General features: G+C 39.1%; 6 protein-coding genes across 7 annotated transcripts; 3 read left to right on the forward strand and 3 right to left on the reverse strand.

The window, feature by feature from the left end:
- Positions 1–213: 213 nt before the first annotated feature.
- Positions 214–2,850, reverse strand: LOC101293880 (proline transporter 1-like). The gene is made up of 8 exons (XM_004299114.1): positions 2,477–2,850; positions 2,084–2,308; positions 1,850–1,944; positions 1,560–1,746; positions 1,352–1,479; positions 1,039–1,254; positions 718–948; positions 214–589 (listed from the first exon to the last, which is right to left on the reverse strand). The coding sequence occupies exons 1-8, from the start codon at positions 2,595–2,597 to the stop codon at positions 440–442; spliced, it is 1,353 nt and encodes a 450-aa protein (XP_004299162.1). The 5' UTR covers positions 2,598–2,850; the 3' UTR covers positions 214–439.
- A 925-nt stretch (positions 2,851–3,775) lies between these two features.
- Positions 3,776–6,225, forward strand: LOC101294172 (31 kDa ribonucleoprotein, chloroplastic-like). The gene is made up of 4 exons (XM_004299115.1): positions 3,776–4,300; positions 4,392–4,493; positions 5,398–5,679; positions 5,901–6,225. Exons 1-4 carry the CDS (start codon positions 3,866–3,868, stop codon positions 5,958–5,960), a joined length of 879 nt encoding a protein of 292 aa, XP_004299163.1. The 5' UTR covers positions 3,776–3,865; the 3' UTR covers positions 5,961–6,225.
- Positions 6,226–6,415: 190 nt separating this feature from the next.
- LOC101294463 (protein-L-isoaspartate O-methyltransferase-like) lies at positions 6,416–8,442 on the reverse strand. 2 transcript variants are annotated; one of them, XM_004299116.1, is made up of 4 exons: positions 8,144–8,442; positions 7,384–7,654; positions 7,088–7,252; positions 6,416–6,861 (listed from the first exon to the last, which is right to left on the reverse strand). In XM_004299116.1, exons 1-4 carry the CDS (start codon positions 8,378–8,380, stop codon positions 6,611–6,613), a joined length of 924 nt encoding a protein of 307 aa, XP_004299164.1. In that variant the 5' UTR covers positions 8,381–8,442; the 3' UTR covers positions 6,416–6,610. The 2 variants fall into 2 exon arrangements, with proteins under 2 accessions (XP_004299164.1, XP_004299165.1); XM_004299117.1 differs by lacking the exon at positions 8,144–8,442 and adding an exon at positions 7,954–7,971.
- A 1,426-nt stretch (positions 8,443–9,868) lies between these two features.
- Positions 9,869–13,616, forward strand: LOC101294943. The gene is made up of 7 exons (XM_004299118.1): positions 9,869–10,117; positions 10,238–10,336; positions 10,860–11,311; positions 11,400–11,509; positions 11,653–11,795; positions 11,949–12,428; positions 12,708–13,616. The coding sequence occupies exons 1-7, from the start codon at positions 9,911–9,913 to the stop codon at positions 13,326–13,328; spliced, it is 2,112 nt and encodes a 703-aa protein (XP_004299166.1). The 5' UTR covers positions 9,869–9,910; the 3' UTR covers positions 13,329–13,616.
- Positions 13,617–15,218: 1,602 nt separating this feature from the next.
- On the forward strand, positions 15,219–17,311 carry LOC101295229 (leucine-rich repeat receptor-like serine/threonine/tyrosine-protein kinase SOBIR1-like). The gene has a single exon (XM_004299119.1). It carries the CDS (start codon positions 15,288–15,290, stop codon positions 17,187–17,189), a length of 1,902 nt encoding a protein of 633 aa, XP_004299167.1. The 5' UTR covers positions 15,219–15,287; the 3' UTR covers positions 17,190–17,311.
- A 116-nt stretch (positions 17,312–17,427) lies between these two features.
- On the reverse strand, positions 17,428–19,350 carry LOC101295519 (centromere protein X-like). Its single transcript, XM_004299120.1, has 7 exons — positions 19,292–19,350; positions 19,155–19,203; positions 19,009–19,049; positions 18,753–18,798; positions 18,575–18,628; positions 18,392–18,496; positions 17,428–17,694 (listed from the first exon to the last, which is right to left on the reverse strand). Exons 1-6 carry the CDS (start codon positions 19,316–19,318, stop codon positions 18,393–18,395), a joined length of 321 nt encoding a protein of 106 aa, XP_004299168.1. The 5' UTR covers positions 19,319–19,350; the 3' UTR covers positions 17,428–17,694; position 18,392.
- Positions 19,351–23,380: the final 4,030 nt, after the last annotated feature.

Below are 23,380 nucleotides of genomic sequence, written 5' to 3' on the forward strand. Positions count from 1 at the left end.
GCAATGTCCTTTATAAGCAGATTTCTACACCTAGATACAGGAAGATATGAAATTACAATTTTTTTTTTAATTAATCTGTGGTTTTAAGACAATGTGATTGAAATCATCAATACTTAAAGCTCTATATTTAGTTGAACAGTTTCATATTTCAACCATTGAGATTTTATGGTCTAAATCATTTCATAATCTCGTCTATTTTGGGACACTTAGGGAAACCAGATATTCTAAGCAGTTCAAAGCAGCATATATGTTCATCACTTTTACAATTATCAAAGATGAGATTGACTCCAGGAGTCTGAGGATCATCGTAAATAGGAATTACCAACACAAAGAACTTGAGAAATCCAAGAGAGCTTAACTTCTGGATCAAGTAATCAATTTCTTTGGTTGTGTAAATTACACTTTGAAATGTATAACGTCTATAATCAATTACATATCTTCATGTATCTGCAAAGAAATTGTATTCCTTGACATTGTTGACAATCAAACGAACTGCAGAAATTGTAGTTACAATCGCAAGCAGAGAAAAAATAACAATGTTGAACCAATGCCACATATTTTTCTCCAGTCTAGCCTTCTTTCCCTTTACCTGTGAAAAAGAAATGGCCAAAATAGTAGAGCAATTAGCTTTTAATCTTTTAAGTAACCCTCATACCTGAGAATTGTGACAGCGTAGAAATGCTTTATAGTGTATACATGATACATCAGCCAAATTACCTTTATGAAAATCATGCTTGGAAAGACAAAAGTTAGAGGAACAAGTGTAAACGATCCAAATAAGTTCACAAAATCCCCCATGAAAGGAAAAGCTGCTGTCACAAATGTGTTTCCCATAAAGAGAAGGGCTCGGAGGTAGAATCTCCGCTTGATATTATTTTTCGAGTGCATGCTCTCATCAAGTTTGAGGAACTTGGTATCAAGGGCCTCATGAATTGGAGCAACAAACATCTGTTGATGTGAAAATTTGAAGTAGTTAAGTAGAAAAACAAGTCTTTTGCAGTGAAATGTTTGACAAACAAAATGATGTATCATTCTTACATGTTGTGAGACTATGGATTGTAGAAAAACAGCAGTGTTTATGAGGACCTTAACCGATTTAGGACCACTTAGCTCTTCAGGAAGGTATTCAGATACGGTTGCACCATAAGCCCAGTACCCTACTATGCTGACTCCATAGTAAAATAAGAGCCCTGCACTATACTGCAGATATAAACCTTTCCTCATGTTTGTGACTGCCGGCTTCCGCAGAGTTGACTGCACATACCGAAAACTTAAATAATCTTCAGACCATTAGTTTCATATATGGTTTGTGAATAGAATCTGTTTCTAGAGGTACAACAGTACAACAAACCTGTATTTCTGGTAGCAAGCCTGAGGTGTTGCAGACAATAATAGCTGAAATTGCATTGAAGGCATTGAATACTCTGTCTGCTTTGTTCCCATGGATTTCATAATCTCGCTTTGTAGTCTTAGTTTTCCCTTCAGAAGGACAATACATAACAATGAACATCAGATTGCTAAATATAGTGAAATGTTGCAAAGGAATTTTTTGTGCGTACCATCTTTAACTAGTACCACCAGGAGTATGACAATATAAGCAAATGTGACAATGGTAGAGGGTCCAAGCCAAAATCTCATTTTAGACATTGTTGGAATGAAAAACGCGAATACGAAGTAGGTCACTCCAGTGATGACAATAAAGTATTGGAGCCTCAGTGGAGAATCACTCAGTTCTGAGTTAATCTCCTGTTGATTTCAGAGAATACATATTAGCACACCACCTTATATGAGTTGTTACCATTACAGAAGCATGCATATACTTCATACAAAGAGTTAGACTTGGCAATACCTTGAGTGCTCTACCCCCTAGAAGAATGAAGCCCATATTTCCAAGAAGAAGTGTCAAGAACTGGAAAACCCATGTAATGTAAAACAGTTCTCTCCCTGTAAGACAAAGAGAGACAAGAACAAGAAAAAGAACAAAACAAAACAAAAATCAGATCATAGAAGTCATTATATTGATCTCTCCTCTACTCTTACTAGTAAAGTATTTGTTGGTATGTTATATAGAGTACATATATACCAAACAAATAGCCCATAAGATCTCTGTATCTGATGAATCTTTGGCCATTGATGAAGTGAAAAGCAGCCAAAAGCCAGTTAGCATAGGCAGTATAGAAGCCAACTACAACAAGGCAGATGATACCCCATGTCCAACCCAAAGGCACCAGCATCAGATTAGAAAAGCTCAATATGTAACCGCAATTGAAGCCTGTCACCAGCATCAGCCCAACTTGCTGCCATGAATCTGTAACAAGTTTTCATCACGTGTTTAACTTTCTTGCTTGTTTCAGAAGAAAATCCAGCTAAGTGAGATTAACCTTTGAATCTAACCATGAAGAATAACTATACAGCAGTAGAGTTTAGAATAGCTTGCTTATATTTCTAAAAAGATATCTGGTGTTTAATTGCATACCATGACCAACAGTATGAGCTGAGGGGAGTACATATTCATGATCCTGATCACACTCTGTTCGAGCTTGTTCAATGCTTAAACCAGCTTCATTGTTGTTTGTGTTACCTTCTGGTCCTTCCATTAGTACTGGATCTCAATGAAAAGCAAAGCAAGCAAAAGCTACTTACAGAACAAAAGGAAATAGGCAAGTTCATCTGGGATGATATAATTGCTTGATTTTTCAAACTGACAAATCGAACCTAACCGGGTATGATGTTTCCCCAACTGTTTTTCTATAAATAAAAGATAAAGATATGGAACCACTTGCGAGTCATATCAGACTACTAAGAAGATCATGCATGTAAGACACAAGCTCCATATCCCATAATTTCCGCAAGTCATTGTACCACAGGTCCTTAGTATATCATACATTATTCATCCATAAAAGTGGTCTATTAAGCAAGAATTCTAGATAAGAGGGGCACTTCGTAGAAGATCCCACACTTTGGAGACACACTCAAACAAAAGGACAAACTATTTATATATGGGACATGTTTAATTGTAAATCCCAAGAATGAAGTCCAAAATCCCAAGAAAGAAGTAAACATAAGCTCGAATGTTCCATCTTCTATTCAATGGGACAACCCTGATCGTGTTATTGATGCATGAATTACGAGCCGAACCAGCTAGAAACAAACCTAATACAATTTTGGAGCAGATTTCACGCACCAAGATGCATTTGCATCGGTAATGTGTAAATCCTCAAATCACCATATGCAAAAATCGAATGAAGATTAGAGACCCTAAATTCATTCATTTCAATTTCATTTTTGATCTGATCAAATTAAGCGCTCATAACAAGAGTACATCTTATTCGACCTCAGGTGAGGGGTCCTCACCTCATGTGTTGGAAACATTTAAGACTATTTTTTTAGGTTTTAATTTTGTTAACGGTATTAAAATACATGCATGATGGATCAAAATATTGCATATTAGTTCCTTGGTTCACTTACACCTTGGTGCGTTGAAGAATTTTCGATACAATTTGAATCAGAGATGTATTAAACCTATAACAACAGTAAGCTGAAAGAGCTAAAAACCAATCCGAACACGAGTCAGACACGAGCCTATTGCAACAAGTAGCACCATACAAAATAAATGTTCAAACTACAAAAGCCCATCCTTACAGGCCATATACTGAAATATCTGAAAGCCCATGTCAAAAATTAAATCTTTATTTTGTTTTTATCTCTCTGTTTTTCCAAATAAAACCCCTTCTCTCAGGAGCAGCTCACCTCTACTATCTACCCTTATCCTCTCACCTCTTTCTCTCTAAAACCCTTCTCCTTCTTCTTCTTCTTCTTCTTCTTCTTCTTCTTCTTCTTCTTCCTTCTTCTTCAACCTCTGAAAATGACTTCAGCTACCTCCCACCTATTCAAGACCCTATCAATAACAGCAGACTCATGCGCTCTCTCTCTCCCTCACCTCTTCTCCTCCAAAACCCCCAACGCATTTCTCTCCATCCCCACCAGACCCACCACCACCGCCAAGCTCCACCTCTCCCACTCCTTTGCTCCTCTCCGGAGCAAGACCCACTTCTCTTCCTTAGTCTCATACGTGGCCCAGACCTCGGATTGGGCCCAGCAGGAGGAGGACAGCCCAGTCGCCATTGATGGAGCTGAGGAGAGCGGCGAGGAGGGTGTGTTTGAGGAGAGAGAAGAGGAGGTGGCGCCGGTTGAGCCGCCGGAGGAGGCCAAGATTTTTGTTGGGAATTTGCCGTTTGATGTTGACAGTGAGAGACTGGCTCAGCTGTTTGAGAAGGCTGGAGTTGTCGAGATTGCTGAGGTGAGGTTTTTGTGAGTAAAGATTTGATTTTTATTGTGGGTTTTGGTTTGTGGGTGGTGTTTTTGATATGTGGGTTTTTGTTTTTGTGTAGGTTATTTACAACAGGGACACTGACCAGAGCCGTGGATTCGGGTTTGTGACTATGAGCACTGTGGAAGAAGCTGATAGGGCTGTGGAACAGTTCAGTCGCTACGTGAGTTGTTTATACAGTTTGCTTCTTTGAGTGGTTGTTTGAAGTTCTGTTTTGGTGATTGTCATTGTTGTGTGTTTGTGGTGTACATACAAGATGGAACTCAAAAGCAGAGTTCTTTTATAGGATAAAATAATTTTGAATTGAATTGTATAGGAACTGAGAAATGATGGGTGAGCTGCAGGGTATGTGTTTGTGGAGGATAAATGAATATGATTTTGGGGTCATATTCTGCTTGTAGCTTAACTCAAAGATTTGAGTTGAGTCACTAGAGATTGCTTCAATAATCATGTATAGCTTACTGATTGTGGTAACCTCGAGTCTCCCTTAGAGTTGGTATAGAAGTTTTGGTAGCAGGATATGTCTGGTAGAGTAGATATCATATTTTTAGTGTAACCTTTAAGTAGAAAGTGTTGGCACTTTGATGGAAAGAGTTGAAACTTGTGCTTTTTATCAAATTCATAATACCAAGCCATATGAAGTTGACAATGTCTATGGCATTGGCTATAGCCAAATTCATACCTTATTTTGGTCCTTTTGCATCATTGTTCTGTTGTCATTTTTTGCTTCAGGTTAGTTTAAATCCCTTTAGCAAGTATTGTTAGCTTGTGTGATGGTGGGAACCTTTTTCATTTCTTTGATATGTGCATCTTGTTAGCATCAATGGAGGTGGTCGGTATGACCACGCTGACTAATGAAGTAAAGTGTGATGGTAGATTTCAATTGTGCATGCCTACAATATCCAAAAATAACATGCGTATAGGAACATATGAGCAGATGTATATTATTCTTGTTTATTGCTCTACATAGCCTATACGATAAATCATATATGCGTGCATATAGCATATCTTGTCTGCTTCGTGATCATGCTCTTTCTAATTTTGTTATTTTTTGTTTTTGTGAATAGGATTTGAATGGAAGACTCTTGACTGTCAACAAGGCTGCTCCAAGAGGAACACGCGCAGAGCGTCCTCCGCGTTCTTTTGAATCTTCTTATAGAATCTATGTTGGTAACCTGCCATGGAATGTGGATAATGGTGAACTTGAACAGCTTTTCAGTAAACACGGTAGGGTGGTAGATGCGCGTGTAGTCTTTGACAGAGAAACTGGACGATCACGTGGTTTTGGCTTTGTAACAATGGCCAGTGAATCGGACATGAATGATGCCATTGGTGCTCTGGATGGAGAGGTATTTGAAGTTTATTTTTTTATACTTCAGCATACAAAATGCTACTAAAATGGGGTGTATCGTAGATATGGGCCAGATTTTTGAATTCGATATGATTTAACTAGTTTGTTTGAACCTAGGAACAGATGATGAAAAATGGTAGCTAGATTGATTTTTTTTTATTTTTCTCCTTGTGATATACAATTTGAAATCATCTAACTTGAGTGTCTACTGTGTTGCAGAGTTTGGATGGCAGGGCAATCAGAGTAAATGTTGCCGAGGAAAGACAAAGGCGCTTTTGATTTTAACTGAGATGAAATCAAAGTTCTGGTTTTGGTTCCTTGTCTTTAGACGAGATTTTGTGTCGGTCAACTTCAAGCGAGCTTCTCTGTTTTATGATTTCTGCTATTAGGGTTGTTTATGTCGAAATCATGTATAATTTGTACTTTTGTCTCCACTGAATTTTGGGGCATAACTGTTATTGCCATTTGGTTTGAAGTGCCGCAACTGGATGTTATTTAGTTTCATTTGCATATTATAAATTGGTTTACAGGCTGGATAAAGATATACAAACTCTTTTAACATGAAGGAATCCATGCTTCATGACAGAAATTGTAAAATACATAACACGTAGGAATTATACTATCTACAGTTGGATTCAACCACTTGTTTGCCTATACCCTAAACAGAATAAATCAAGAGTTCAAGATAGCCAATTCAGGTGCAACCTTCCACATAAATCAAGAGTTCAACATAGCCAATTCTGGTGCAACCTTCCACGAACTAAACCTTGTTTTATTAACCAACAAGAAGATTTACAACGACAAAAGCAGAACTACATTCAACAATCCATTACTGTGACGAGAAAGCTAGAGCAACAACTATACAGGTTCCAGGAGTCCTAGTGAAGGTAGACCAGGCACAAAATTTCCAAGGGAAACAATCAGCAGCCTCAATAGCCTCGCAACTGAGCATCTCGATTTGTGAGTGGAACATAACGAACTGCAGTTTCAGTCCGGATACTTACAGAACCATCCATGTTCTTGTCCACAACCTTTAAATCCTGGTATATGTTTCCCACAGGAATCACCATTCTGCCTCCAGGCTTCAATTGGTCAATAAGTGGTTGTGGTATTTCTGGAGCGGCTGCCCCGACATGAATAGCATCATAAGGTGCAAATTCCGGCCAACCTAGCCTTCCATCTGCAACAATGATTTATCAATAGTCAGCCCATATTGATATTGCAGGTAGAAGCAAGGTGCAAGGAACCAAACTTTGGGAAACAACGGACAGAGCTCAAATATGTAATACAATCATTACTGTTGTAGTGAACTTCTGATAAGCAAATTTCATTACCACCGAATAATGCAGTCTTCCATTTATCCTTTTACTGTTATGAATTTAAAACTAAGTTCAATAGAAACATACCACCAACATGCACTGAGAGGGAACCTTCTTTTAGTAATGGTGCTACTGCACTTTTTTGAATATTTTCAATTGAGGAAGAGACCAACTCCGGAATATGTTCTACACCCACTGCTCGACCTTTTGGTCCAACCATCAATGCAAAACATGCTGTCAAATAACCCGTCCCTGACAAACAATAAGTAAAGAAAATTTCAGGATCACTTACTGCAGCTAGTGCAAACTAATCATAATATTGCAAATTTGACTAATAAGAACATGTGAAGACAAAGAGCAACTGAAATGCAGCACATACGCACCTGATCCAACATCCAAAGCATGCATATCAGGCTGCAAATTCTTTTCCAACAACTGCAGGCACATTGCATGCATATGAGGTGCAGAAATGGTGGCATTATAACCAATTGACATGGGGGAGTCATCATAAGCTGGGGTCCCATCAGGCACAAACAAAGCCCTATCGATAGTCCCCATCACTTCAGCAACCTTCTCGGAACTAATCACTCCATAACTTTGCAAACCCTCCACCATTGCCTTGCTATCACGAATTCCACGCCCGGACAAGAGCCACTATACATTACAGAACATAAGCACAAATTAAATGCAATCCGTCTGTTTTCACATAAATGGTTTGATCCTCTAATTCTTATTTCTCGAACTTCACAGTAAACTAATACAGAGCTCAGTAAAGTCCAGTTCTTGTAAGGAAAACTCAACAAAATCCATGAAGTTTTAGTAAATGAAACTCAACCAAGCAGAATCAAAATAAGGACTCTATCCATTAATGGTCACAACCATGCTTATTACTAACAAAGTTAAACACCATCTTTCAACATATAATATACAGGAATCAAAGCAATGAAAAATACCCAAAGATTTAAGAGTATGACTTGTAACTATATCCCAACATGATCAACAATCAATGAAATCCCATCATCACTAAACAAAAACCACGCTTTGATTGATCGGTTAAAATGAAAAAGAATCGATCTTTACAAAATTACCACAAAAAGTTTCGATCTTTACCAAAACAACTAAAAGGTAGTGGAGAATTATTACCGCCATTCCGCAGAAGTGGGAGTTACCCGTGAGGAAACTAGGACAAGAGGAGAGAGTGGTTGGTCGGAGGAGTGAGACTGTGCGGCGGCGGCGGTGAAGAAGGTGAGAGAAAAAGCGAGTAGGGGTGAAGGTTAAGAGGTGGTTTGGTGTAGAGGGCGTAGTGTAGAAGCAACCATATGCTAAGCGGCCTATGGCTTTAGCTCTCCATGGTGATGATGGCGATAATAGATTATACATCTGTCACGCTTCTATCCTTCTCTAGCTCATTCTTCTTCTTCTTTTCCTTTTTTTTTTTTTTTCTTTTCTTTTTTTGTTTGGTTTGGCTCATATAATCTATACACTTGGCCCTACTGGAGTACACTGGTTCTTTTCTATCACCGAATGACATCACACACTTGAGTGGCATACGTGCAGTCAAGGTCGTGTTACATTTTTCTTTTAGAAGAAAGAAAGAATGGCATTGAAGGACAATAAGGTTGATACATCGGTTCTATGTGTAGGAGACGGTCCGTGGCACATCCTCAGTTTAAACACGAACAGTAAAGCAGGCGCCAAAATCGTGTTTCTAGCTGACCTATATGTTGTCTGATTACATTTTCAATAGGCTATTAGCACAAATAATATATAAGCCTAAAGGATGAAGCAAGGATAGGACACATGTATGGTGAACTGTAGGAAAATCTCAGCACACAGTAAGTTCCCTTTTCTCTCATACTGTTAACACCAGACCACAAGAACCTAGTATTGCTTACCTAACAAGTCAGAATTTACATGTCATTGTTCTAGTACTGTTGTAGTGTCCCTTTGTTCTTCCCTTTGGTTCAAACTTGTCTCTTCACGTAATTCCATTCTTCTCACAGCAACGCATATAGCCTGTAGGGTCGGGATTGAGATTTAAAGTTTACATTTCAATAGTTCATGAAGGGGTTTCGAAAGTTCATGTGATTCACAGTATTGGAAAAGTCTGCAGGAAAAGTCAAAGACATTTGGAGCAGTTTATCTACATGTGTTCATTATTTAACATAAATTCCAAAAGAGAAAAGAAAAAGGAAAAAAGAAAAGAAGGTGAACAATAAAGATCAAAGAACAATACTAGGGTTTGGCCCATTTGGGTGCCTGGCAAAAGTTTTATTTTCATAATTAACTTCATGTAATGTTAGCTTAGGATGAATCAATAATGGCCTATGTTTAATCTGTTTGAAGATTATTTTCTCAGAATCAATTTGCCAAAAGTTAGATTTTATTTTTTGTTTTTTAAGAGTTACTGATGACAATATGTTCGATAGAATGTCTCAAAAAAGGTTATGGTGAACTTAATTGAATGATTTTTTGGCGCAAGAGAAAATAGCAGTTCAACAAGCATGGAGACTGATGAAGTTGTTTCCAGAACTTCTTCATCCTTCCCTTGTGAAGAAAGATTCCCAGATTGGTGCACTAATGGGTAACTATCATTACTGTTTAATTGCTTCATCTGTTTTAGGCCTTTTTCCCTAATTGCAGACTGTACTTTTTTTTACTGATAACCTCGAATCCAAGACATGCAGAAATGCCTAAGGGCTATCAAATTAATGTAACCTTATGCCCTTATCTAGTATATGCCTGGCTTTAACTTTAATAAGGCTCACCTTGCAAGCAAGGAACTTGTTCATAAGGCTTTATAACTTTTGTTCAATCTTCCTCTCACTATATAAGGCATACATTGTGTGGTGTTGTAAAACCACTCCAACCAGGTTTCCCACTTTTCTAAGCCATTTGCAATTTCCAGATATGGCTAGCACGCCACTGAAGCTAGGTCCTAAGATGAGGAGGGAAAATAGAGGATCCTTACAATCTGATGATACTGCATTGGTGAGGCAAATTCGGGAGACTCATGTTCCTGGACGTTCCCACATTGTCGATGTGAAGCCAATTCTACATGTCACCGATGAAATATTTCATCGGTCTTCAGTTGTCACTGATGGCGGCATTCTACTTGTAATCTCCTGTCCTATTTGATGTTACCCTCCGATCCTAATATTTATGCCTAGTTTGAAATGCAGTACTTAGTGTACTAGTTTGTTTATACTGGTCACAAATTCTTTGCTTTTGATGCAGGGTGCCCATGTAGATTCACTGGAGGACAGGACCAGTTCGCTAGGTTATGATGTCTTGCTCCAAGGGTTGTCTTATCTGATACAAAAGATATATATCGAGGTTAACTTGAGTTTTTGACTAATTGAATGCAGATTTTCTAAATCTGTACACTATCTGCTACAACTTACAATAGCCTTTTTTGCTAAAGTTGAAAGCTTTTCTCAAAGAAACACTTATAATGCTGTTAATATAGATTTAAGACCACTTCCATAAAAATAAAAATAAAAATAATTAAGCAACTTCTTTTCATCTCAGAAATATTAGCATACTTACCTAGGATATAATCCTGGACTACTGTATTGTTTTTGTACCAATGTAAAATCCAAAACATCGTTTCAATGTGTAAATAAGCTGACATGGATCCACTCAACTCTAATATTTCAAGGTGAAGTATGTATATAAAAAGTTTGATGTTGTATTTCTTTTACTCATATATACATTGGTTAATAGAATTGTTAGTTGTTCCCTTCTGAAAAACACCAACAAACCTCAGTTTCATCTAACATTAGTCATTCTAAATCCTTTATTCTGTACTAAATGATCTATGCAAACTCAGTAAGCAAGTTGTATCTGGTACAAGCAGATAGGTTGCCAATCTTGTGCTGATGTGCATGCAAGTACATTGGAGTTACTAAGGTCCCTTTCAAACTACTCTTGGGAAGCAAAAGTGGTGCTAACCCTCGCTGCCTTTTCTATCTACTATGGAGAATTCTGGCTTGTGGCTCAGCTTTGTGCTACAAATTCACTAGCCAAGCCTGTGGCCATCCTGAAGCAACTGTCAGATTTAATAGAGCATGCAGCCACGGTAAAACCTCAGCTTGAGGCCATTGACAACCTCATCAAGGCAATCACCAAAGTTACCAAGCGAATTGTAGAGTGTGCCGATATGGTCAAGCTGCAGTCTCAGTACATTTCTGAAGATCAACCACCATTGATGACTGCTATGGCACATATTCCTGCTGCAGCCTACTGGGCCATTCGAGGCATACTGGCTTGTGCCTCACATATTTCTGTTCTTACAGGCGGTAGATATGAGTAAGTAGACATGATGATGAAGCTTCCAATTCATGGTTTAAAAGTATATTTAATCTGATAGGAAATGTGTTGTGCTGAAAATTTACAGGTACGTCGCATCAACCACAGAGGTATGGGAACTATCAAGTCTGGCTCATAAGTTGAACAATATAGATGAGCATCTCAACAGTGAACTTGAGAATTGCCGTCGACATATTGGTGAGCCTTTAATATATCATTTCATTAGGGAGGTGATAGTTGTGGTTAAGAAGTAGAACTTAAAAAGTTAGCTAGAAGTTCATGATCTCTCGCTTTTGCTTTCAAATTGTGTCTACTGAACAAAATTCACCTTATGAATCCAGTGGAGAAGAGATATGATGAAGATTACAAGAATCTGATTCACCTTTTCCAAAGCCTCCACCTTGACAACATGAAGAACTTACGGGCACTGATTTCCCACAAGGATGATGTTCAACCTCTAGTAATTGGAAGAAGCCAAGTGCGGGTATAGTTCTCAGCTGTCTTTTGTGCTCTGCATTCCCTTGGCTTCACATATCTTTTCTGTTTTTCTTTTGTGAAAGCCTAATTATGTACATATTTCTAATATGATGAACCATAAAATTGATTCATATATATATCCTTCGCTTGACAAAAACAGTGCAGTCTTGAAGTACTAAGGAGAAAGCATGTGTTACTACTCATAACTGATCTTAGTCTGAGTTATGAAGAGGTCTTGATTCTTGAACACATCCACAAAGATCAACAAAGTAGGGGAGAAATTGAGTATGAATTTGTTTGGCTCCCCATCGTGGACGCAGCTCTTTGGAATGAAGCCAAAAAAGAAAGATTTGAGGACTTGAAGTCAAGGATGCCATGGTATGCTGTGCACGACCCTTTGATCATTGAACCTCCAGTGATCAAGTTCATCAGAGACTATTGGCATTTTGACAAGAAGATGATCATAGTGTCATTGGATCCACAAGGAAGGGTGTCCTCCGCAAATGCCTTCCACATGCTTTGGATTTGGGGCAATCTGGCTTTCCCGTTCAGTGATGAGAAAGAAAATGCACTTTGGAATGCAGAAAGTTGGAGACTCGAGCTCGTTACTGATGGCATTGATCCAGAAATACTAAAATGGGTATGTAGTATTCCCCAACTTATCAGTTGAATATATACAGCATAGTTCTGATTAACTGTTTAACAACATAACATTCCACAAAACTAAATTACTTGGTCCATACTTATATAGGGTAATGTTTTTTTCTAGAAAGTATAACATGTTGTGATGTAAAACTATGAGAGTATACCTTGTGACAAAATCTAATGAAAGGCTAGGTGTATCTATAATTCTATATGCTGTGTCAAAATGCTGGAGAACTATAACTAACTATATATATTGTGCTGCATGCTTTATCAGATAGACCAAGGGAAGTACATATGCTTGTTTGGAAGTGAAGACATCGAATGGATTAGGAGATTCACAGTGAGAGCCAAAGATGTGGCAAAACGTGCAGGTATTCCCTTGGAATTGGTTTATGCAGGAAGAAGCACCGCCTCAAAAGAGAAACTCTGGAAACTTAACAAAATTATTGAGGCTGAGAATCTCAGTCGCACCTGGTCTGATTACACATCCACCTGGTTCTTTTGGTCTCGACTTGACAGCATGAGGTGCTCAAAGGCTAAGCACCACAAGACTATAGACGATGATACTATACTGAGAGAGGTCATGAGTTTACTTAGCTATGATGGAAGTGACCATGGTTGGGTTATGCTGTGGTTGGGCTCAGCTGATACTGTTAGAGCTAATGGACACCTGACTACTAGCACCCTTGACGACTTTGAGGCCTGGAAACCTGCAGCTGCTGAGTTAGGCTTTTTGCCTGAACTCAAAAACCAGCTCAAACAGCGTCACGAGCCACATCATTGTACTCGTTTGATCATTCCTGGGTTCGGTCCAGACATTCCGGACAAAGTGGTGTGTACCGAGTGTGGTCGTGAGATGGAGAAGTTCTTCATGTTTCGCTGCTGCACCGATTGATATCTAGTTGTCATCTGCTGTTTCATTGTGACAAACCATCTCAGACCTGTTATGCTACTACTTATGAGTTGTGTAGTCGAGCTACTTCCCTAAGAGCTAAAACCATCTGTGGTTGTGTTATGTGTATTTAAAATAAACTTGTTTGTTAGTTTGTGAACTATATATATAGCTAGGACTCTTGAGCACAGTTAGGGCTGTTGAGTCTAGGCTGCTTGGTTTGCTGTAAGACTATGTGAAATAATAGTGCTTGAAACACTCTTCAGTAATAAAATTACTCCTCTAATATCCTATCTCCATCTACTTCACATTACAGGATCTATGCACTTCTACTCTCTCTCTCTCTCTCTCTCTCTCTCTCTCTCTCTCTCTCTCTGCCTAGAATGAGCTCTATTCAGAGAAGAGAATAGAAGATATGTTAACCAAAATGGAGATCCTGTCTGTTCTTCCCTTGGAATACATGAGCGACATCAAGCGCTGTCTCTGCCTGAGAACACTAAATAAAGGAAGAAGTCTGATTGTCACGTTATCAATAATTCATGATTCGAAAGGAATCTATGAGCTTGCCAAGGATTTGCGCAGCCTATATAACATGATGTACTCTTCTTCTCACAAACGCATTGTACGGAATATATTACGCAACCAATAATGGTGGAAAAGATTATCATGAGCAAGACAACATAAATGACAAGCAAAACTAAGCAGACTGCTGAGAGGTGCTAAGATCTCATCCATCTCTAACCCACCTCGGCCTAGAACTGTGATCTACGATCACTAATTTCCGGCGGATCGAGCTTCATTACGATCCAGTCTTTGAAGCCTTACCTCTAGCTAGAAGACTTGTAAGTCAAGAAAACCATATAAAGAACAGTAGTATTGACTGGTAGAAATGGAAATCGGAAATGCTGGGGAGTCGGGAGGACAGAGACCGGTCTAGTGGTGGATACTTTGAGCTGGTTGGCCATAGCAATATTCAAGACTTGAATATGAGCTGTGGGGAATATTAATTTCTTCTGCTTCAGGTCAATATCAGATTATTATTGATCTGAACTATGATCCGACGGCCGGAAGTGTCCGCAAGACTTGGCCTTCTGCTTTGTGTTGACTTGACCGATGGAGATGTCAAAGAGACTACTCAGAAGCTTCCCAGTCAGTCAACTAATAACCCCAACGAACAAGGCCACAATTCGGAAGTTACGTGCATTATTTGACACATTTGGCACTCTCTGCTTTGCGTGTGGACTGGGATTGTTTCATACTTAAACATCTTAAATCATTCAGCCATCTTAAATCAAATTAACTAAATGATTTTAGTTCCGCCATCGAAAAACTAAATGATTTTAGTTATTTTATAGTGACGATGATGATCTGTAATATTTTACAACAAATCATATGATGTAAATACCTGATACTCTATGTTTTAAGAATGTGCTTAACATACATGTAAATTAAGATTTCGCTTATTTATCATTCACTTGTATAGTTTTTTATTTATATAGTATTTATATAAGCGATTTAACTTCTCGATTTCTATTTTTAGTTATCGCACGACAAAATTGTAAGCTTCGTAATGAATAATTAGAGTCCGTAATTCGATGCATATATCCACATCCCTAAACACTTTTAATTCTTACTACAAATAATGGATCATTGCCTCAACACAACTAGATCATAGTCATCATATTTATACCATCATGCAGTGAATGAGGTAGTGTATAGTTGCAATTTCCAATTAAGATTCTTTCATATATAATTCCTTACATAGAATTCAGAAATGTGCTGATTGGTGATAAATAGAAAAGAAAAATCAAACCATTCTGAACGGGCTCCACACACTCGTCATTTTCCACATCCTCATCCTGTATAAAACAACTCGTTTTGGAGTAAACAAACACCATAATAAAGCATGAACTAGTCCACACTCGCTAGTCTACCGATTCAAAGCCCCCGCCAGCCGGAAAAATGGAACCGTTACCCGGCAAACCTCTCCTCCTCCGCTTCCTCACCTTCCTCTCCCTCCTCCTTCTCATACACGGCGGTAGACTCAACCTCGACCCTTCAGACCTTCAAGCCCTCATCACCGTCCAAACCCAACTCGGCTTCCACACTCGAAACAAAGCCAAACCTACCAACCCATGCAACACTCCCGGCGTCTTCTGCGAGAGAAGACTCTCCAACAACAACACCTACGTCCTCAAAATCACTAGGCTCGTCTTCAAGTCCCACCTCCTCTCCGGCTCTCTTTCTCCGGCGATCGGACGTCTAACGGAGCTCAAGGAGCTCTCTCTTTCCGACAACAGCCTCGTTGACCGAGTCCCGTCCCAAATCGTTGACTGCAAGAAGCTCGAGATCCTCGACCTCGGAAACAACCAGTTCTCGGGTGAGGTTCCTTCTCAGCTGTCTTCTCTAATCAGGTTGAGGATACTAGACCTCTCCTCCAACAAGTTCTCCGGCAACTTGAGCTTCTTGAAGCACTTTCCCAACTTGGAAAGTCTCTCCATTGCCGACAATCTCTTCACCGGGAAGATCCCAGCTTCGGTTCGTTCTTTTCGCAATCTTAGGTACTTCAACTTCGCCGGAAATGAGTTCCTTGAAGGCTCGGCGCCTAAGTTGAAACGTGTGGAGGTTGAGGTTCCGAGACGTTTCATATTTGCTGAAACTTCAAACTCCACCACGGCAGCGAAGATCAACAATAGTAACTCCATCGCTGCTGGACCTAACGGCGCTCCAGCGCCAAGTCCGGCTGCAACGCCGACAAATAAGAACAAGAAGAGCAAGAAGAAGAAGATTGGAGGCTGGCTGCTGGGGTTCTTTGCAGGAGCGCTGGCTGGGAGTATATCCGGGTTCATCTTCTCTCTGCTGTTCAAGCTGCTCTTGGCTGTGGTGAGAGGTGGAGGCAGGGAATCTGGTCCAGCCATTTTCAGTTCTCTGATCAAAAGGAAAGAGGACTTGGCTTTTCTGGAGAAAGAAGACGGGCTTGATTCGTTGGAGCTCATTGGAAGAGGAGGATGTGGAGAAGTTTACAGAGCTGAGATGCCAGGAAGCAACGGGAAGATAATAGCTATTAAGAAGATCATTCAGCCTCCTAAGGACGCCAATGAGATGGCCGAAGAAGAGAGCAAGCAGATGCACAAGAAGATGCGTCAAATTCGGTCGGAGATCAACACCGTGGGACAAATTCGACACCGGAATCTGCTTCCTCTGTTGGCACATGTGCCTAGGCCGGACTGTCATCTGCTGGTGTACGAGTACATGAAGAATGGGAGCTTACAGGACATTCTGAAAGATGTTTCTGAAGGGAAAAGGGAGCTGGATTGGCCAGCAAGGCACAGAATTGCACTAGGAATCGCTTCAGGGCTTGAATATCTCCATATCAACCATTCACCTCACATCATTCACAGGGATCTCAAGCCGGCAAACGTCCTGCTTGATGATGATATGGAAGCTCGAATTGCAGATTTTGGACTTGCGAAAGCAATGCCTGACTACCAGACGCATATCACGGCTTCAAATGTGGCGGGAACAGTGGGTTATATTGCACCGGAGTATCATCAGACACTCAAGTTCACAGAAAAGTGTGATATATACAGCTTTGGGGTGTTGCTTGGGGTATTGATTATAGGAAAGCTTCCCTCTGATGATTTTTTCCAGAGCACCAGTGAGATGAGTCTGGTTAAGTGGATGAAAAATGTGCTGACTTCAGAGGATCCTAAGCAAGCAATCGACCCAACATTGATGGGAAATGGATTTGAGGAGCAAATGCTCTTGGTTCTAAAGATAGCATGCTTTTGCACAGTGGATAACCCAAAGGAGAGGCCTAATAGTAAGGATGTTAGGTGCATGTTGGATCAAATCAAGCACTAAGTATCAGCATAGCAGCATAGATGTATGAAATGAATGGAAAATTCTGCTGGATGGATTATGTCTAATATGTATCATCCAGGTAGTTGTGTAATGTCATACAGCCTGTTGAATAAGAAAATATTGTATTTGCAATTCACCATGTCCATTATGTATGCAGAAATTTGGTCCATGTTACATTTCTAGCTTAAAAGAAGCACACTACAGAGCAAGACATAAGATTGAAGTCATCAAACCAACCTTTAAAAGGAAAGGGTAAGAACAAAAGAGGATTCTCACCATACTTTACGTATATAAACCACCAAATGCAAGTACATTAATATCTATTATGCTTGATTATGAGTAATATACCAGTCTCAGCACAAATCCTTGCATATATACTTGCCAAGGTTTCTACTACAAAAGTGAGTCCACAGTATCAAAACAACCCTTCTATGAAACATTCTTACTGTAGTTGCCCATAATAGTTTTCTCCAGATTCTGGGTTTAACTCAGCAAGTTTTGATAGCTGAAGCAAAACATAATCAGTCAAATTTTGAACAGACATGCCTCTAAGAACTCACGCTTCAAAAATAAATGGATTTCCACTAAACTATCAAAAATTCAAGCAAGTTCATTCAATAGAAAGGGAAGGTCCCACATAAGTGCATTCCATCACTACTGCAAGGAAATAAATCAAATAATGGAATTGCTTTTTTGAAAGGAAAAAATTAACTTCCCCACACAAGTGCTTTTCAAAAATATGTTTCATCTTTCCGTCATTTGTCCATCATAAGAAAAAGAAAATTAACTGGGTATGATTTATCAGATGGAGTTTTAAGACCTGAAATACATTTACTTTGACAAGAAAAGATTATCAAAAACAAAGAATTTTGGCTTCACCATGTGAACCATAGGTAGCAGAGAAAACTGAAACAAGTATCAAGACTCCAGTTTCAGCAACCTGTAAACTAAAATCATTGGATTCACCATGTGAATCATGCATAGCAGGGAAATACAAATTCAGCAGCAAGTACATAAAAGCTGACTCTGAGATTCGTATATCCTATTTCTCATGGAGACAAAGATGCTAAGAGGTTCTAGCTTATCTCAAGTTAAAGTTCATCCAGCACATCAAAAAAGCCTAAGAACTCATATTCTCAAGGATCCAAATGGGGGAAAAGCAACTACAAAAAAACATATACATGCTAAATCCTCCAAAATACCTCAAAAATCCAAAAGCAACTGCGGGAGAATCCGCTCCAAGTGAGTTGCCTCAATCTTATCTGTGCCCTCCGCCTCAGCAATCGCAGCAGCGCGCTGCACAGCCTCTGCCAACACAAAATGCCCTCTCAAACACATTGCAATAAACAAACTCGATCATTTAAACCAAAGAAATTCTGTCGAACCTGTGACAAAGTTTCGCAGAAGTTCGCAACTCAATTTCAAGGCATTCGCATTAGCTGCATCACAATTGTCGAAACAGTGAATCCACAACTCCAAGTAACAACAAAAAATACAATCCAAAACTCTTCTGAACACAAACAATCAATCCAATCCCACACAAAGCTACATTGTGAGAGATACCTGACATCGGCCGATTCTTCTTCGATGTTCCAGCTCCCACCTGCACCTGAACCAAACTCAAAATCAAACCATCTACACTCTCAGAAGCACAAAATTACCTAATAACAGTGATAAGTGAGCCCCAAAGATTAAAATTCTCCATGTAAAAACCTAATTCACCACAGAAAGTCCTAGATTCAGAATTCAATTCGTTCAATTAACCCTAATCTGGTTCCAGAAAGCTTAAAATCAACAATGTGGAGAGCAATCGCCTCACCTCGCCGTCCAAAGCTTCGGTGCCTTCAACTAACTGACGCTCTGGAATCGGAAAACAGAAATCAACACATAAGAGAGAGAGAGAGAGAGAGAGAGAGAGAGAAGAAACGAAGCTAAAAAGGAACAAAAACGGCGTCGTATTCATACCGAGAGCTCTTCTGGACCAGACCAGCTTGAAAATGGCGTGAATCAAATCCTAACAAACAAACAAAAATCACATCGCGAAATCTCAGAAACCTAAACATCAAGAATCTAGAAACTTCGAGAAGAAATTAGGGTTTCACCGTCTCGAAAGTCTGGTTCTCCTCCATCGGAGCCTGCCGGGTTGCTCTTTCTTTCTTTGGCGACTGAAAGAAGAAGAAGCAAACTGGCGCGCTTTAAGCTGCACAAGAGAGAGCGTCGTTTTTTTAATCACACGACGTGTCGTTTTTTTATCACGTAAAACGTCGTCGTTTGCTTCTTCTTCTTCGCTAAAACCCTAACCCTTCTCAGTTTTCAGATTGGAGAAAATGGCTAGCCTAGTCCGGAGACTCGCCAGAAACACAAGCTCTATAAGAACCCATATTTTCCCCAAACCAAAACCCTACCCGGTTACCCATCACAACCATCTGGGCCCTCCCAAATCTGCGTACACAGAGCTTCCCCATTTGGGTCCTGTAAGAGTTGACAAGGTTGAATTGTCGTTGCCGGTTTTCCCTAGCTTTCCGTTCGGGTTTTGCTTGAACCCGATTGCGCAAATCGGGTCGGGGCAGTTGGGCGATGGGGTCGGGTCGGATGATGAGGCGGGGACGATTTGGGCGGACAGTGTGAAGAAGAAGAGGAAGAGGAAGATGAACAAGCATAAGTTGAGGAAGCTGAGGAAGAGCCTTCGTCGCAAGACGTGAGCTTTGGGAAGGTTGTTAGTGTTAGATATTTGAGCTTTCTGAACTCTTTTATTGTTTGAGTTTTACTACTTTGAGAAGTATGATGCATTTTGATTTTGAGTTATAAAGCATGAGAATTGTGGAGTTCAGAAATGAGATTCATTACATGTTTGGATTGACGATCTCGTTCTATTGATTAAAGTTGCTATCTTTTCTTCGGATTGGATGATTGTGGATAATGTGTACGCCGATGTGTTTATATAGAAGTAATGGTCGGTATACTAAGGTTGAAATAGGGCTTATACGTAGAATGCTGGTGTGTTTATGTTCAAATGATTGAGTGATACAGCCATATGCCAGAAATTAACATATTATTTGAAGTTTCTGCTTTCTTTTTGGATTGCATTTTGCATAGTTGTGTAAGATTTGTTTACAATTGTATACGAGGATTATTAGCTACCTTATGGTTACACACGGATGATTGAGCATATCGTTGGAAGTTCTGCATTGATTACCTTACGCCCGTATGCTTTCCCACAGTTTTAAGTTTCGCTCTTGCCTGCAGTAAAATGTTCTAATATTTCTGTTCTCTTGCGTACTATTTGAACATCAGTTTTTATGGATGATTATGTTGCTTAAGCATAATATGCATTGGGATTTCACTTTCAAAATTACTAAAACTGTAAATGCCTATACTTTTATCTGATTTGTTTGGCACCTCAAGCTAGATCTCGCCATTTTCGATTATATGGTTAGGTCTAGAGGTCTACTTTCGATAGCACATTGGAGTTTCTTGCAAATACGTTTTATAATACTTTTGGCTGAAACATTTCTCTAGTTGAATCAGTGGTTCTTAAACGTTTGTGGCTTTTGCTTAACTTGTGTCAACATACAGTTCAACGAGAAATTGATTTCGTTCCTTTTTTTATTTGATGATCTAATTGCTTATGAGTACCCAGGAAAAACATATGCTATGTGCTTCATGATCTTCTGAGGCACTGAACTAAAAGGCTTTCTTCATGCCCGGTTTGCTTTGAAATCGTTCAGTACAGTAAATATTAGACACTGAATATGGTAGGTAGTGCTAGGCATTCTGCAATGAGACAACTGAGTGTAAGGTGCTTCCAAAAATCTATTTACTGTTTATTTGAATGTTACCTATAAGGTGAATCAGATAAATATTAGTCTTACACCTGTTGCCACTTCCCCTCATCACCTAGGCTAACCCCAGGTGTTTGGTATGTATCTTGTCTGGCAATATGAAAGAAGTACTATCGAGCTGATTTCTTATTTGAAATTTTAGCTTCCCCTGCCACATTAGATGTTTGTTCAGTTTGTGTCTAGCCTAGCTATTTTGGACTGAAGATCAGATATGGAATCAGTGGATTTTAATTTTTGGGGAAGGTACTACCTGATCTTCTATCTATAACATTACCCAACTTTGATAAATCTAACCTCATCCAGATCTATAACCGAGTATTATCATGAAACCATGTTGTAAAGGATTTGGAGAGACTCACATGTGTAGAACGCAAATATAATGCAAAACTTATTTGTTATCCAAAGTTCATATAGGCTACAGAACTATAGTACACCACTGCACCAAATCAGGTGAAGATATGCAAGGAGCAGAGGATGTTTTAATTTATACTTGTGTGTGTTAAAACGATAGATAAAGAGAGCATTTACATGGTCTGGTAATGTGGCAGCTAATCTGATGTAGTTGAACTTAAATGTAACAGGTGATCAAATTAACAGTCTGTCCCAAATTTTTGCAAGTGGCTGTAATGTCTGCAAATCTTCCCATTCTGGATTTTGATACAGGAAGCTGCAAATCTTCCTATGTTGAAATAGACATACCAGCAATTTTCACTACAACTTTCGGTCTATAAAAGTGCATATCCCAAGTTGTAGCAGTATGCTATTGACATGACATACACCAGGTAAATATTGTCAAGATGAAAAACAATGTTGGCGGGAATCCGCAGTTGAATTAGTTCCTTAAATAGGGGAAGTGGTTCAACTGCATATTACATCAGACACTATGAAGTATGAACCCACAGATGGGGTAAGAAGCCTTGCTATCGCTATAAAGTAAAAATTGCATATACCAAGTTATGCCATTATCCTATTATAGTTAAAAACACCAGGTACTTGTAACCTTGTAGGGTTGAACTTACAGATATTGTCAAGATGAAAAGAAACTCCATCTAGTAAACAATGTGGAAGGTAATCCGCAGTTGAACTAGAAAGCGATTCTACTACATATTACATGAATACATGAGACACTATAAACCCATTGATGGGAGCAAAAAGCATTGCTATCACTATAAAGTCCATCTGGTTAACCAGCACAGTTCATTCATGATTTGTAAATTGCTGCTGTTTAAAAATGTTTTCTGACGATCACAATTTAACAATGACTTTGTCATACTTGAAGGTACGTAAGAAATAAAATGATATAGCTTCTAAGTCCAGTTGGTTCAAAACCGAGAAGCCAAAAACTTTTTTTTTTTTTTTAAACTGACAAGGATTAGGCGATATCAGCTCCTCTGTAGCAATCTGGTGGTTGACAGAGCACCTACTCTACCCCAAAGGGGACCGCTACAACCAGGAACCTACCGCCCGTCCCTTATCAGAATTTTTATTTAAAATAATAAAAGAAATTACATGAAAAGAGGAATGGGGGACTAGGCCAAAACCATTCCAATTACAAACCAAAACAACAAACAAAAAGACATTGTTTCTTCTACCCATAAAAAACCAGGCAATCTTCCTACTATGAAAACCGATAATTAGGGATACCCAAATAATCCGCTTGTAAGAAACCATGAAGCTCAGTAGGAGGATTATCATACCAAGTAAATGAAGCATTTGACAACCCCAAGTTTGCCATCTTGTCAGCCACCATATTTCCTTCTCTAAAAATATGACTGCAACGGAAGTTCATTTGACGAATTATCGAAAGACAGTTATTCCAACGAACTCTTAAGTTCCACAGAGGAGAAAAAGACCTGGAAGAGAAGCAAGCTACCACACTAACAGAGTCACTTTCCAACCATAAGTAGACCCACCATTTATCATGAGCAATTTCAATTGCCAAGATAACAACATAAAGTTCAGAATAAAAGGAAGTCTTCCATCCAAGCGAATGACAAAAACTCTCTAAAAACCCACCTGAGGCATCACGAAACACACCCCCACAAGCTGCTGGACCTGGATTGCCTTTTGCTAAACCGTCTGTGTTAACTTTGATCCAAGGAAAAAACGGAGGCTTTTGAATATGAAAGGACTAGAGTTTTCTTTATGATACCAATTAATTTGATTTATAATATTGGAGGAAACTAATTATATTAACAATAAGAATATCTTTAATGTCATTTTGTTGTGAAAAGTTCGAAGAATTTAGCTATTCTAGTATGCACGTCTGGATTGTTGAATTTTTAGAATAAATCATCTAACTAGGAATGAAATTAAGGTTTAAAGATTCTTCAATTTCATGATTCTAGA

Source organism: Fragaria vesca, linkage group LG5, assembly GCF_000184155.1.
Source record: "Fragaria vesca subsp. vesca linkage group LG5, FraVesHawaii_1.0, whole genome shotgun sequence".
NCBI lineage: Eukaryota > Viridiplantae > Streptophyta > Magnoliopsida > Rosales > Rosaceae > Fragaria > Fragaria vesca.